The sequence below is a fragment of the Macaca fascicularis genome, chromosome 6 (genome assembly GCF_037993035.2).
Source record: "Macaca fascicularis isolate 582-1 chromosome 6, T2T-MFA8v1.1".
Classification (NCBI taxonomy): Eukaryota; Metazoa; Chordata; class Mammalia; order Primates; family Cercopithecidae; genus Macaca; species Macaca fascicularis.
In genome coordinates, this window is record NC_088380.1 from 188,827,915 (window position 1) to 188,843,699 (window position 15,785).

A 15,785-nucleotide genomic window follows, 5' to 3' on the forward strand; every position below is an offset into this window, starting at 1 on the left:
AGCGAGGATTCTATAATGGATCAGGTGATGAACAGTGCGATTGGAATAAATATTATGGAAAAGTAATCTAGTTTAAAGCTTAGTGTTAGATCTAATGTCTGGGCTGTTATTCAATGTCAACTTCACATGGTTGTTTCTTGGTTGAAGAAAATGTAGAAAGTTGTTGGAAGAAGGCTAGTAATAAAAGCATATGTTACAGTTGTTTTTACATAATTTGGATATGAGCGTGTTTTGTCAGGGTTGATGAGGGTGGCAAAAATTGGAAGAGTTAGGGAGGCGAGGGTTGTTGTTATAACAGGGGTACACACGATTGTTACTTTTATTTGGAGTTGCACCAATGTTTTTGGCTCCTAAGGCCAATGGATAGCTGTTAGTTATCCTTTAAAAGTTGAGAAAGCCGTAATTTTAAGTACGGAGGCATGGATTAGCAGCCCTTGCAGGTTCTCTCGGTAAATAAGAAGTGATAAGCTTCCATAGTTAGGTTCACAATCTAATGTTTTGATTAAACTATATTTACAGGGAGCAAACCCTAGAATGATATTGGGGTTGAGGGATAGAAGAATGATTGGAGCGAGGTGTATAAATACGAACGTATTTTCTCGTGTGAAGGGGGGTTTTATGTTGATTATATGATGTGTAAGTGTTCCTCGCTGCATTGTGATGAACATGTGGAGAGAGTAGAGGGCTGTAATTAGTATGTTGAGTCCTGTTAGTACAATAGTCATATGGGATCAGGAAAATGAGGCTGCGATTACAAAGAGCTCACCTAGTAGGTTGATAGTGGGGGGTAGGGCAAGATTAGTAAGGTTTGCTGTGAACCATCTAAAGGTTATTAATGGGAGTAGGGTTTGAAGTCCTCGGGACAGTAGTAGGATACGGCTGTGGGTACGTTCATAGTCTGAGTTAGCTAGGCAGAAATAGATGGAGGAGGTGAGTCCATGGGCAATTATAAGGATAAAATTATGATGAATGCATGGGCCGTTACAATAACGTTGTAAATATGGTCGTTACCTAGTAGATTGCCGGGTTGACCTAGTTCAGCTCGAAGAAGAAGGCTTAGAGCTGTACCTAGGATTCCAGCTCATGCACCAAATAGTAGGTATAGAGTCCCAATGTCCTTATGGTTTGTTGAAAAGAGTCAACGGTTGATGAGCATAGGTAGAGATAGAGAGAAGGGAAGGGTAAAGTGGCTGAGTAAGCATTAGGCTGTAAACCTAAAGACAGGGGTCTAGTCCTCCTTTGACCAGCCCGGAGGTGATTTTCACATTGAATTGCAAGTTCAAAGGAGCAGCTTTAAAAGTTTCTGCCGGGGCTTCTCCCGCCTTTTTTCCCTGCGGCGGGAGAAGTGGATCAAAGCCAGTTGATTAGGGTATTTAGCTGTTCACTAAATTTTTGTGGGTTCGAGTCCCGTTGATCTAGTGAGGGCTTAGCTTAATGAAAGTAATTGATTTGCGTTCAATTGATGCAGAGTAGGTGTTTGCAGTCCTTATGTACTTCAGAAATTAAGTATTTACACTTACTAAGGGCTTTGAAGGCTCTTGGTCTTGTTTAACCTAAATTTCTAGTGGATAGCCAAAATTAGGGCGGAGGCTGGTAGTAAAAGGGTAGAGGCAATGACGAGTGGGGGAATAAGGAGTGTAGGTTTTGTGTTTTCGAATTGCCATATTATTTTTGTGTTGTTGGATGTAGGAAATAGTGTTAGGGAGATGGTATAGATTAGGCGTATAGAGAAATACGGGTTAAGCAGAGTTCTGATAATTATGATAGAGGGGATGAGAAAGTGATTGTTTATTGTGAGTTCTTGAACAGTAATTCATGTAGGTACGAAGCCGGTTAGAGGGGGTAAGCCCCCTAGGGATAGGAGGGTGGATGCTCTTAGTGGTGCTAGACAGGTTGATTTGTTTCAGGTGTGGGATAGTATGAGGGTGGTGGTGTTTGAGTTTAGGTTGAGGGTCAGGAATATGGTAGTTGTTAGGGTGATGTCTATGGTGAAGTAAAGAATTGTGATAGTTGGGTTATATACTAGTGTTCTTATTATTCAGCCTATGTGAGTGATTGAAGAATATCCTAGGATTTTGCGTAATTGTGTTCGGTTGAGACCTCCTCAGCTGCCTACTGTGATAGATAGGGTAGAGGGAGTTAGGAGGATATGGGTGTTGATTGATGGGTGAATTTGGTATATGATTGAGATGGGGGCTAGTATTTGCCATGTAAGGAGGAGTAGGCCAGAAGTTAGGGATGTTCCTTGGGTAACTTCTGGGACTCCAAAGTGGAAGGGGGCTATTCCTAGTTTGATGGCAAGGGCAGCCCAGTGCAGAACACGGTGGTGGTGCTTTCGGTGGGGGTGGGGGTGGGGGTGGGGGTGGGGGTGGTGTGTTTGGGTGTGTGGGTGTGTGGTTGTGTGGGTGTCTTGGGGTGTGTGTGCGTTTGCGCGGGCGCGCGCGCGCGCGCTGTGTTGGGGAGTGGGGTGGGGGATCAAGCGGGGGTCGGGTGGTGGAAAAGCGTGAGAGCTCTGCCGGGGCTGCTCCCAGAGCCTTGGCCGCTGCCCGCACGGCCGCGCATGCGCAGTAGACGGTCCCCCTCCTGGAACCTGGGCCGGCTCTGGAATCCCCGGGATGGATGCTCAGTTCTCCTCGGTGTGGAGTCTCCGGCCGCCGCCGCCGCGCCCAGACCGGGAAGGCAGGAATGCCAGGCTGGTCAGCCCGGAGGGAAAACAGGCCTCTCCACACCGAGCCAGGTGCTCACCGCGAAAGGGAGGCCACCGCCCCGCCCCCGATCCCGTCCCCAACCCCGCGTCCTAAAGCTCCTCCAGCAGAGCCCGGTACTCCTCGTCGCTGAGGAGTAGCGGTTCCAGCAAAGCGGGCTCTCCCACGTCCTGCAGCTCCGTCGGGGCCTCCGTTTCCAGCAAAGGTTGCCCCTGCTGCAGAAACTCGGGGGTCTCCAGGAGCTCATCCAGCAGGCTGCAGGGGAGTGCAGACGAGCGCCCAGGCTCCTGGAGCGGCGGGGAGGGCGCCCGGATGGCTTGCATCTGCTCCTGCCCCGCGGAGGCCTCCGGGGGCGCGGGCCCCGGAGGTGGAGCTGCCCCGACTTGGGGCTCCCACGCCGCCCCGGCGACCTGGGGCCCCTGGCCCCAGCCCCACCACGGACTCCCCTGGGACGTGGGCGGCGCCAGCACACCCTGGCCCTGCGGCTCAGCTCCAGCGGGCCCAGGCTGTCCCACCGAGCAAGGGCCCGGCAGGCTGTGGTGCTGCGGGTCCCGATCCCCCCGCCATTGGCTCGGGCGCGGAGGCCACCCCCGGGGAGTCTGAGGGTGGGAGAGCGCCCCTTCCGGAGTCGCCAGGGCAGCGTAGGAAAAATCCCAATCCCCGCCTGCCGGGGCGGGATGGGAGATCCCTGCTGCCTGCGCAGCCTGGCTGGGCTGCAGCGGGGCGACGGCCCCTGCTCCCTGGCCCACGAAAGCCCCCGGTGGGAGAGTCCAGGGCGCGCAGGGCACGTGGGGGGCGGGAAGCCCCGTTCCCCACGCCCCGGTGTGGGTGAAGGCGACCGGCGAGGGAGCGGGGGGACACCCGCCGGGGGCCGCGTCGCCCGGGCCGCCTGCGTGCGCCGGTGCCCCGCCACCCTGGCCTGGGTGCCTGGCCCTCCGGTTCTGAAACCAAATCTGAATCCGGGACTCCGGGAGGCCCGTCTCTCTGGCCAGTTCTTCCCGGGTGGCGATGCCTGGAAAGCGATCCTGCTGGAAGGCTCGCAGGAGCAGGGCGGTCTGGGACCGGGTGACGGCGGTCCGCTTTCGCCTGCCTTCTTGCGGGCCGCGTTTCCCGGGCCAGGGCCGAGATTCCCGCCGGTGCTGCCTCAGCTGGCGCGATCTCTCGTTCTGAAACCAAATCTGGACCCTGGGCTCCGGAATGCCGATGGCCTGGGCCAGCTCTTCCCTGGTGGCGATGCCCGGGTACGGGTTCCGCTCAAAGCAGGCTCGCAGGGCCTCCCTCTGGCTCGGGGTCCAAACGAGTCTCCTTCGCCGTCCTCGTCCTCGGGCTCCCGCCGGGAGGGCGCCGTCGCCGGGTGTCGGGAGAGCCATCGCGGGGAGACCTGGCCGGAATTTCGCGGACAGACACGGGCAGAGAGAGGCCGGCGGGCTCCAGTGCCCCTCAGTCGGCCCGTGCACGGCGAGCAGGTCCGGCCAGGAGGCCGGCCCAGCCGGCCAGCGGCCCTTATAAAGGCCCACAGGCTCCGCCCCTTCAGGAATGCCGGAGGAGCCCAGGGCAAGCCCGCCCTCGGAAGCCGGGACCCACAGGGCCCAGGTCACTGTGGCCTGGGTATGGGTGGGGCCGGAGAAGCCCCGGAAGTGGGGAGTGGGGTGGGGGGAGTGGTTGATGATTTTTAGGATTGGGTTGGATTTGCGTAGTGGAATCATGGGTGCTTTTGTAGTTGAGGTACAACGATGGTTTTTCGTATCATTGGTTATGGTTGGAGTCCATATGGAAGCAATGACATATGTTTTATCGACATTAAGTGTATTATTGGTTATGGGGTTTGTAGGTTTTTCTCCTAAGCCCTCTCCTATTTATGGGGGTTTAGCGTTAATTGTTAGTGGTGTGATTGGTTGTGTGATTATTTTCAATTATGGGGGGGCTTATATGGGTTTAATGATATTTTTAGTTTATCTGGGGGGTATAATACTTGTCTTTGGTTATACTACAGCAATGGCCATTGAAGAGTATCCTGAGACATGGGGCTCAGGGCTTGAGGTTCTAGGGGGTCCTTTGGTAGGATTAATGATGGAGGTAGGGCTGGTTTTATGGGTTTTAAGTTTGGATGAAGAAGTGGTGGTGGTTAATTTCAATAATATGGGTAACTGGGTGATTTTTGAGGGGGAGGGGTCGGGGTTAATTCGAGGTGACTGTATTGGTGCGGGTGCCTTGTATGATTACGGGCGTTGGTTAGCGGTGGTTGCTGGTTGAACATTGTTTGTTGGTGTATACATTGTGATTGAGATTACTCGGGGTAATAGGTTATATTATTAGAAGTAGGGTCAGGATAGGGGGGATGAGGAAAGAGAGGAAGTAGAGTTTGATTATGCCTCTCTGGGTGGTTACAGTTGTGGAAGCGGTAATATGTGTTTGTGAGATTATTTCGGGTATAGATTTTTCTAGCCATGTTGAGTCTAATAAGAGGAGGGCTAAGTTTTGACTTATAAGTAGGTTTTGCTAGGGGATCATACGGTGAACTGTGGTGGGGAAGTATCCTAGTATGTTGGAGAATTTGAGTATTTGTGATGGGTTTTTCACTTTTAGTTTGTTGGTTATAAGGGCGAGGTCTAGGGCTGTTAGGAAACCGAGAGCAGTTGCGTCTAGGGCTGAGAGTTTGAGATAGAAGGGTGTTGTTGGCTGGGGGAGTGAGGTAGGGGGGATATTACTGGTGATAAGGAATCCCGTGATTATACTGCCTATTTAATTGGGTTTAGTAGGGCGGGGTTGTTTTCGTTGATGTTTATTAGGGCTGGGAAGCGGGGTTGTCCTGTTAGGGTAAGGAGAATGGTTCGAGTACTGTAGGCGCTTGTTAGGGAGGTGGCGATGAGAGTAATAAATAGGGCTCAGGCGTTGGTATACGACGTATTTGTGGCTTCGATAATGAGATCTTTGGAGTAGGAGCCTGTGAGGAAAGGCATTCCTGTGAGTGCTAGGTTGCCAATAACTAGGGAAGTTGAGGTGAGGGGCAGTGTTTTAAACAGACCTCCTATTTTTCGAATGTCCTGTTCGTTGTTTAGGTTATGAATAATGGATCCGGAGCACATAAAAAGTACAGCTTTGAAGAAGGCATGGGTGCAGATATGTAGGAATGCTAGGTATGGTTGGTTAATACCAATGGTGACTATTATTAGGCCTAGTTGACTTGAGGTAGGGAAGGCCACGATTTTTTAAATATCGTGTTGTGTGAGGGCACAGATGGCTCTGAATAGAGTAGTAATGGCTCCCAGGCATAATGTGAGGTTTTGGATTAGTGTATAGTTTTCTATCAAAGGGTGGAAACGGATGAGTAGGAATACTCCGGCAACAACTATGGTGCTGGAGTGAAGTAGAGCTGAGACTGGAGTTGGGCCTTCTATGGCAGAGGGCAGTCGGGGTGAAGGCCAAATTGGGCTGATTTTCCTGTTGCTGCTAGGAGAAGGCCTATTAGTGGAAGGAGGTTTGAGTTGGAGTTTAGGGCTAATATCTGTTGAAAGCCTCATGAGTTGTAATGCAGGAGGAATCGTGTCACAGCTAGGATAAGACCAATGTCGCCAATACGGTTGTATAGGACTGCTTGGATGGCTGCTGTGTTGGCGTCCGCTCGAGCGTGTCATCAGCTAATTAGGAGGAAGGATATTAATTCCTACGCCTTCCCAACCGATGAAGAGTTGGAAAAGGTTGTTAGCAGTAACTGGAATTAGTATGGCAGCGAGGAAGATAAGGAGATATTTGAAGAGTTGGTTAATGTTTGGATCTGAGCTTATGTACCATAGCGAGGATTCTATAATGGATCAGGTGATGAACAGTGCGATTGGAATAAATATTATGGAAAAGTAATCTAGTTTAAAGCTTAGTGTTAGATCTAATGTCTGGGCTGTTATTCAATGTCAACTTCACATGGTTGTTTCTTGGTTGAAGAAAATGTAGAAAGTTGTTGGAAGAAGGCTAGTAATAAAAGCATATGTTACAGTTGTTTTTACATAATTTGGATATGAGCGTGTTTTGTCAGGGTTGATGAGGGTGGCAAAAAATGGAAGAGTTAGGGAGGCGAGGGTTGTTGTTATAACAGGGGTACACACGATTGTTACTTTTATTTGGAGTTGCACCAATGTTTTTGGCTCCTAAGGCCAATGGATAGCTGTTAGTTATCCTTTAAAAGTTGAGAAAGCCGTAATTTTAAGTACGGAGGCATGGATTAGCAGCCCTTGCAGGTTCTCTCGGTAAATAAGAAGTGATAAGCTTCCATAGTTAGGTTCACAATCTAATGTTTTGATTAAACTATATTTACAGGGAGCAAACCCTAGAATGATATTGGGGTTGAGGGATAGAAGAATGATTGGAGCGAGGTGTATAAATACGAACGTATTTTCTCGTGTGAAGGGGGGTTTTATGTTGATTATATGATGTGTAAGTGTTCCTCGCTGCATTGTGATGAACATGTGGAGAGAGTAGAGGGCTGTAATTAGTATGTTGAGTCCTGTTAGTACAATAGTCATATGGGATCAGGAAAATGAGGCTGCGATTACAAAGAGCTCACCTAGTAGGTTGATAGTGGGGGGTAGGGCAAGATTAGTAAGGTTTGCTGTGAACCATCTAAAGGTTATTAATGGGAGTAGGGTTTGAAGTCCTCGGGACAGTAGTAGGATACGGCTGTGGGTACGTTCATAGTCTGAGTTAGCTAGGCAGAAATAGATGGAGGAGGTGAGTCCATGGGCAATTATAAGGATAAAATTATGATGAATGCATGGGCCGTTACAATAACGTTGTAAATATGGTCGTTACCTAGTAGATTGCCGGGTTGACCTAGTTCAGCTCGAAGAAGAAGGCTTAGAGCTGTACCTAGGATTCCAGCTCATGCACCAAATAGTAGGTATAGAGTCCCAATGTCCTTATGGTTTGTTGAAAAGAGTCAACGGTTGATGAGCATAGGTAGAGATAGAGAGAAGGGAAGGGTAAAGTGGCTGAGTAAGCATTAGGCTGTAAACCTAAAGACAGGGGTCTAGTCCTCCTTTGACCAGCCCGGAGGTGATTTTCACATTGAATTGCAAGTTCAAAGGAGCAGCTTTAAAAGTTTCTGCCGGGGCTTCTCCCGCCTTTTTTCCCTGCGGCGGGAGAAGTGGATCAAAGCCAGTTGATTAGGGTATTTAGCTGTTCACTAAATTTTTGTGGGTTCGAGTCCCGTTGATCTAGTGAGGGCTTAGCTTAATGAAAGTAATTGATTTGCGTTCAATTGATGCAGAGTAGGTGTTTGCAGTCCTTATGTACTTCAGAAATTAAGTATTTACACTTACTAAGGGCTTTGAAGGCTCTTGGTCTTGTTTAACCTAAATTTCTAGTGGATAGCCAAAATTAGGGCGGAGGTTGGTAGTAAAAGGGTAGAGGCAATGACGAGTGGGGGAATAAGGAGTGTAGGTTTTGTGTTTTCGAATTGCCATATTATTTTTGTGTTGTTGGATGTAGGAAATAGTGTTAGGGAGATGGTATAGATTAGGCGTATAGAGAAATACGGGTTAAGCAGAGTTCTGATAATTATGATAGAGGGGATGAGAAAGTGATTGTTTATTGTGAGTTCTTGAACGGTAATTCATGTAGGTAGGAAGCCGGTTAGAGGGGGTAAGCCCCCTAGGGATAGGAGGGTGGATGCTCTTAGTGGTGCTAGACAGGTTGATTTGTTTCAGGTGTGGGATAGTATGAGGGTGGTGGTGTTTGAGTTTAGGTTGAGGGTCAGGAATATGGTAGTTGTTAGGATGATGTCTATGGTGAAGTAAAGAATTGTGATAGTTGGGTTATATACTAGTGTTCTTATTATTCAGCCTATGTGAGTGATTGAAGAATATCCTAGGATTTTGCGTAATTGTGTTCGGTTGAGACCTCCTCAGCTGCCTACTGTGATAGATAGGGTAGAGGGAGTTAGGAGGATATGGGTGTTGATTGATGGGTGAATTTGGTATATGATTGAGATGGGGCCTAGTATTTGCCATGTAAGGAGGAGTAGGCCAGAAGTTAGGGATGTTCCTTGGGTAACTTCTGGGACTCCAAAGTGGAAGGGGGCTATTCCTAGTTTGATGGCAAGGGCAGCCCAGTGCAGAACACGGTGGTGGTGCTTTCGGTGGGGGTGGGGGTGGGGGTGGGGGTGGTGTGTTTGGGTGTGTGGGTGTGTGGTTGTGTGGGTGTCTTGGGGTGTGTGTGCGTTTGCGCGGGCGCGCGCGCGCGCGCTGTGTTGGGGAGTGGGGTGGGGGATCAAGCGGGGGTCGGGTGGTGGGAAAGCGTGAGAGCTCTGCCGGGGCTGCTCCCAGAGCCTTGGCCGCTGCCCGCACGGCCGCGCATGCGCAGTAGACGGTCCCCCTCCTGGAACCTGGGCCGGCTCTGGAATCCCCGGGATGGATGCTCAGTTCTCCTCGGTGTGGAGTCTCCGGCCGCCGCCGCCGCGCCCAGACCGGGAAGGCAGGAATGCCAGGCTGGTCAGCCCGGAGGGAAAACAGGCCTCTCCACACCGAGCCAGGTGCTCACCGCGAAAGGGAGGCCACCGCCCCGCCCCCGATCCCGTCCCCAACCCCGCGTCCTAAAGCTCCTCCAGCAGAGCCCGGTACTCCTCGTCGCTGAGGAGTAGCGGTTCCAGCAAAGCGGGCTCTCCCACGTCCTGCAGCTCCGTCGGGGCCTCCGTTTCCAGCAAAGGTTGCCCCTGCTGCAGAAACTCGGGGGTCTCCAGGAGCTCATCCAGCAGGCTGCAGGGGAGTGCAGACGAGCGCCCAGGCTCCTGGAGCGGCGGGGAGGGCGCCCGGATGGCTTGCATCTGCTCCTGCCCCGCGGAGGCCTCCGGGGGCGCGGGCCCCGGAGGTGGAGCTGCCCCGACTTGGGGCTCCCACGCCGCCCCGGCGACCTGGGGCCCCTGGCCCCAGCCCCACCACGGACTCCCCTGGGACGTGGGCGGCGCCAGCACACCCTGGCCCTGCGGCTCAGCTCCAGCGGGCCCAGGCTGTCCCACCGAGCAAGGGCCCGGCAGGCTGTGGTGCTGCGGGTCCCGATCCCCCCGCCATTGGCTCGGGCGCGGAGGCCACCCCCGGGGAGTCTGAGGGTGGGAGAGCGCCCCTTCCGGAGTCGCCAGGGCAGCGTAGGAAAAATCCCAATCCCCGCCTGCCGGGGCGGGATGGGAGATCCCTGCTGCCTGCGCAGCCTGGCTGGGCTGCAGCGGGGCGACGGCCCCTGCTCCCTGGCCCACGAAAGCCCCCGGTGGGAGGGTCCAGGGCGCGCAGGGCACGTGGGGGGCGGGAAGCCCCGTTCCCCACGCCCCGGTGTGGGTGGAGGCGACCGGCGAGGGAGCGGGGGGACACCCGCCGGGGGCCGCGTCGCCCGGGCCGCCTGCGTGCGCCGGTGCCCCGCCACCCTGGCTTGGGTGCCTGGCCCTCCGGTTCTGAAACCAAATCTGAATCCGGGACTCCGGGAGGCCCGTCTCTCTGGCCAGTTCTTCCCGGGTGGCGATGCCTGGAAAGCGATCCTGCTGGAAGGCTCGCAGGAGCAGGGCGGTCTGGGACCGGGTGACGGCGGTCCGCTTTCGCCTGCCTTCTTGCGGGCCGCGTTTCCCGGGCCAGGGCCGAGATTCCCGCCGGTGCTGCCTCAGCTGGCGCGATCTCTCGTTCTGAAACCAAATCTGGACCCTGGGCTCCGGAATGCCGATGGCCTGGGCCAGCTCTTCCCTGGTGGCGATGCCCGGGTACGGGTTCCGCTCAAAGCAGGCTCGCAGGGCCTCCCTCTGGCTCGGGGTCCAAACGAGTCTCCTTCGCCGTCCTCGTCCTCGGGCTCCCGCCGGGAGGGCGCCGTCGCCGGGTGTCGGGAGAGCCATCGCGGGGAGACCTGGCCGGAATTTCGCGGACAGACACGGGCAGAGAGAGGCCGGCGGGCTCCAGTGCCCCTCAGTCGGCCCGTGCACGGCGAGCAGGTCCGGCCAGGAGGCCGGCCCAGCCGGCCAGCGGCCCTTATAAAGGCCCACAGGCTCCGCCCCTTCAGGAATGCCGGAGGAGCCCAGGGCAAGCCCGCCCTCGGAAGCCGGGACCCACAGGGCCCAGGTCACTGTGGCCTGGGTATGGGTGGGGCCGGAGAAGCCCCGGAAGTGGGGAGTGGGGTGGGGGGAGTGGTTGATGATTTTTAGGATTGGGTTGGATTTGCGTAGTGGAATCATGGGTGCTTTTGTAGTTGAGGTACAACGATGGTTTTTCGTATCATTGGTTATGGTTGGAGTCCATATGGAAGCAATGACATATGTTTTATCGACATTAAGTGTATTATTGGTTATGGGGTTTGTAGGTTTTTCTCCTAAGCCCTCTCCTATTTATGGGGGTTTAGCGTTAATTGTTAGTGGTGTGATTGGTTGTGTGATTATTTTCAATTATGGGGGGGCTTATATGGGTTTAATGATATTTTTAGTTTATCTGGGGGGTATAATAGTTGTCTTTGGTTATACTACAGCAATGGCCATTGAAGAGTATCCTGAGACATGGGGCTCAGGGCTTGAGGTTCTAGGGGGTCCTTTGGTAGGATTAATGATGGAGGTAGGGCTGGTTTTATGGGTTTTAAGTTTGGATGAAGAAGTGGTGGTGGTTAATTTCAATAATATGGGTAACTGGGTGATTTTTGAGGGGGAGGGGTCGGGGTTAATTCGAGGTGACTGTATTGGTGCGGGTGCCTTGTATGATTACGGGCGTTGGTTAGCGGTGGTTGCTGGTTGAACATTGTTTGTTGGTGTATACATTGTGATTGAGATTACTCGGGGTAATAGGTTATATTATTAGAAGTAGGGTCAGGATAGGGGGGATGAGGAAAGAGAGGAAGTAGAGTTTGATTATGCCTCTCTGGGTGGTTACAGTTGTGGAAGCGGTAATATGTGTTTGTGAGATTATTTCGGGTATAGATTTTTCTAGCCATGTTGAGTCTAATAAGAGGAGGGCTAAGTTTTGACTTATAAGTAGGTTTTGCTAGGGGATCATACGGTGAACTGTGGTGGGGAAGTATCCTAGTATGTTGGAGAATTTGAGTATTTGTGATGGGTTTTTCACTTTTAGTTTGTTGGTTATAAGGGCGAGGTCTAGGGCTGTTAGGAAACCGAGAGCAGTTGCGTCTAGGGCTGAGAGTTTGAGATAGAAGGGTGTTGTTGGCTGGGGGAGTGAGGTAGGGGGGATATTACTGGTGATAAGGAATCCCGTGATTATACTGCCTATTTAATTGGGTTTAGTAGGGCGGGGTTGTTTTCGTTGATGTTTATTAGGGCTGGGAAGCGGGGTTGTCCTGTTAGGGTAAGGAGAATGGTTCGAGTACTGTAGGCGCTTGTTAGGGAGGTGGCGATGAGAGTAATAAATAGGGCTCAGGCGTTGGTATACGACGTATTTGTGGCTTCGATAATGAGATCTTTGGAGTAGGAGCCTGTGAGGAAAGGCATTCCTGTGAGTGCTAGGTTGCCAATAACTAGGGAAGTTGAGGTGAGGGGCAGTGTTTTAAACAGACCTCCTATTTTTCGAATGTCCTGTTCGTTGTTTAGGTTATGAATAATGGATCCGGAGCACATAAAAAGTACAGCTTTGAAGAAGGCATGGGTGCAGATGTGTAGGAATGCTAGGTATGGTTGGTTAATACCAATGGTGACTATTATTAGGCCTAGTTGACTTGAGGTAGGGAAGGCCACGATTTTTTAAATATCGTGTTGTGTGAGGGCACAGATGGCTCTGAATAGAGTAGTAATGGCTCCCAGGCATAATGTGAGGTTTTGGATTAGTGTATAGTTTTCTATCAAAGGGTGGAAACGGATGAGTAGGAATACTCCGGCAACAACTATGGTGCTGGAGTGAAGTAGAGCTGAGACTGGAGTTGGGCCTTCTATGGCAGAGGGCAGTCGGGGTGAAGGCCAAATTGGGCTGATTTTCCTGTTGCTGCTAGGAGAAGGCCTATTAGTGGAAGGAGGTTTGAGTTGGAGTTTAGGGCTAATATCTGTTGAAAGCCTCATGAGTTGTAATGCAGGAGGAATCGTGTCACAGCTAGGATAAGACCAATGTCGCCAATACGGTTGTATAGGACTGCTTGGATGGCTGCTGTGTTGGCGTCCGCTCGAGCGTGTCATCAGCTAATTAGGAGGAAGGATATTAATTCCTACGCCTTCCCAACCGATGAAGAGTTGGAAAAGGTTGTTAGCAGTAACTGGAATTAGTATGGCAGCGAGGAAGATAAGGAGATATTTGAAGAGTTGGTTAATGTTTGGATCTGAGCTTATGTACCATAGCGAGGATTCTATAATGGATCAGGTGATGAACAGTGCGATTGGAATAAATATTATGGAAAAGTAATCTAGTTTAAAGCTTAGTGTTAGATCTAATGTCTGGGCTGTTATTCAATGTCAACTTCACATGGTTGTTTCTTGGTTGAAGAAAATGTAGAAAGTTGTTGGAAGAAGGCTAGTAATAAAAGCATATGTTACAGTTGTTTTTACATAATTTGGATATGAGCGTGTTTTGTCAGGGTTGATGAGGGTGGCAAAAATTGGAAGAGTTAGGGAGGCGAGGGTTGTTGTTATAACAGGGGTACACACGATTGTTACTTTTATTTGGAGTTGCACCAATGTTTTTGGCTCCTAAGGCCAATGGATAGCTGTTAGTTATCCTTTAAAAGTTGAGAAAGCCGTAATTTTAAGTACGGAGGCATGGATTAGCAGCCCTTGCAGGTTCTCTCGGTAAATAAGAAGTGATAAGCTTCCATAGTTAGGTTCACAATCTAATGTTTTGATTAAACTATATTTACAGGGAGCAAACCCTAGAATGATATTGGGGTTGAGGGATAGAAGAATGATTGGAGCGAGGTGTATAAATACGAACGTATTTTCTCGTGTGAAGGGGGGTTTTATGTTGATTATATGATGTGTAAGTGTTCCTCGCTGCATTGTGATGAACATGTGGAGAGAGTAGAGGGCTGTAATTAGTATGTTGAGTCCTGTTAGTACAATAGTCATATGGGATCAGGAAAATGAGGCTGCGATTACAAAGAGCTCACCTAGTAGGTTGATAGTGGGGGGTAGGGCAAGATTAGTAAGGTTTGCTGTGAACCATCTAAAGGTTATTAATGGGAGTAGGGTTTGAAGTCCTCGGGACAGTAGTAGGATACGGCTGTGGGTACGTTCATAGTCTGAGTTAGCTAGGCAGAAATAGATGGAGGAGGTGAGTCCATGGGCAATTATAAGGATAAAATTATGATGAATGCATGGGCCGTTACAATAACGTTGTAAATATGGTCGTTACCTAGTAGATTGCCGGGTTGACCTAGTTCAGCTCGAAGAAGAAGGCTTAGAGCTGTACCTAGGATTCCAGCTCATGCACCAAATAGTAGGTATAGAGTCCCAATGTCCTTATGGTTTGTTGAAAAGAGTCAACGGTTGATGAGCATAGGTAGAGATAGAGAGAAGGGAAGGGTAAAGTGGCTGAGTAAGCATTAGGCTGTAAACCTAAAGACAGGGGTCTAGTCCTCCTTTGACCAGCCCGGAGGTGATTTTCACATTGAATTGCAAGTTCAAAGGAGCAGCTTTAAAAGTTTCTGCCGGGGCTTCTCCCGCCTTTTTTCCCTGCGGCGGGAGAAGTGGATCAAAGCCAGTTGATTAGGGTATTTAGCTGTTCACTAAATTTTTGTGGGTTCGAGTCCCGTTGATCTAGTGAGGGCTTAGCTTAATGAAAGTAATTGATTTGCGTTCAATTGATGCAGAGTAGGTGTTTGCAGTCCTTATGTACTTCAGAAATTAAGTATTTACACTTACTAAGGGCTTTGAAGGCTCTTGGTCTTGTTTAACCTAAATTTCTAGTGGATAGCCAAAATTAGGGCGGAGGCTGGTAGTAAAAGGGTAGAGGCAATGACGAGTGGGGGAATAAGGAGTGTAGGTTTTGTGTTTTCGAATTGCCATATTATTTTTGTGTTGTTGGATGTAGGAAATAGTGTTAGGGAGATGGTATAGATTAGGCGTATAGAGAAATACGGGTTAAGCAGAGTTCTGATAATTATGATAGAGGGGATGAGAAAGTGATTGTTTATTGTGAGTTCTTGAACAGTAATTCATGTAGGTACGAAGCCGGTTAGAGGGGGTAAGCCCCCTAGGGATAGGAGGGTGGATGCTCTTAGTGGTGCTAGACAGGTTGATTTGTTTCAGGTGTGGGATAGTATGAGGGTGGTGGTGTTTGAGTTTAGGTTGAGGGTCAGGAATATGGTAGTTGTTAGGGTGATGTCTATGGTGAAGTAAAGAATTGTGATAGTTGGGTTATATACTAGTGTTCTTATTATTCAGCCTATGTGAGTGATTGAAGAATATCCTAGGATTTTGCGTAATTGTGTTCGGTTGAGACCTCCTCAGCTGCCTACTGTGATAGATAGGGTAGAGGGAGTTAGGAGGATATGGGTGTTGATTGATGGGTGAATTTGGTATATGATTGAGATGGGGGCTAGTATTTGCCATGTAAGGAGGAGTAGGCCAGAAGTTAGGGATGTTCCTTGGGTAACTTCTGGGACTCCAAAGTGGAAGGGGGCTATTCCTAGTTTGATGGCAAGGGCAGCCCAGTGCAGAACACGGTGGTGGTGCTTTCGGTGGGGGTGGGGGTGGGGGTGGGGGTGGGGGTGGTGTGTTTGGGTGTGTGGGTGTGTGGTTGTGTGGGTGTCTTGGGGTGTGTGTGCGTTTGCGCGGGCGCGCGCGCGCGCGCTGTGTTGGGGAGTGGGGTGGGGGATCAAGCGGGGGTCGGGTGGTGGAAAAGCGTGAGAGCTCTGCCGGGGCTGCTCCCAGAGCCTTGGCCGCTGCCCGCACGGCCGCGCATGCGCAGTAGACGGTCCCCCTCCTGGAACCTGGGCCGGCTCTGGAATCCCCGGGATGGATGCTCAGTTCTCCTCGGTGTGGAGTCTCCGGCCGCCGCCGCCGCGCCCAGACCGGGAAGGCAGGAATGCCAGGCTGGTCAGCCCGGAGGGAAAACAGGCCTCTCCACACCGAGCCAGGTGCTCACCGCGAAAGGGAGGCCACCGCCCCGCCCCCGATCCCGTCCCCAACCCCGCGTC

General features: G+C 51.1%; 1 protein-coding gene across 1 annotated transcript; it reads right to left on the bottom strand.

Annotated features, from left to right (window-relative positions):
• Positions 1 to 2,797: 2,797 nt before the first annotated feature.
• On the bottom strand, positions 2,798 to 4,184 carry LOC135971192 (double homeobox protein 4C-like). The gene has a single exon (XM_065546013.1). It carries the CDS (start codon positions 4,073 to 4,075, stop codon positions 2,798 to 2,800), a length of 1,278 nt encoding a protein of 425 aa, XP_065402085.1. The 5' UTR covers positions 4,076 to 4,184.
• Between the last annotated feature and the right edge of the window lie 11,601 nt (positions 4,185 to 15,785).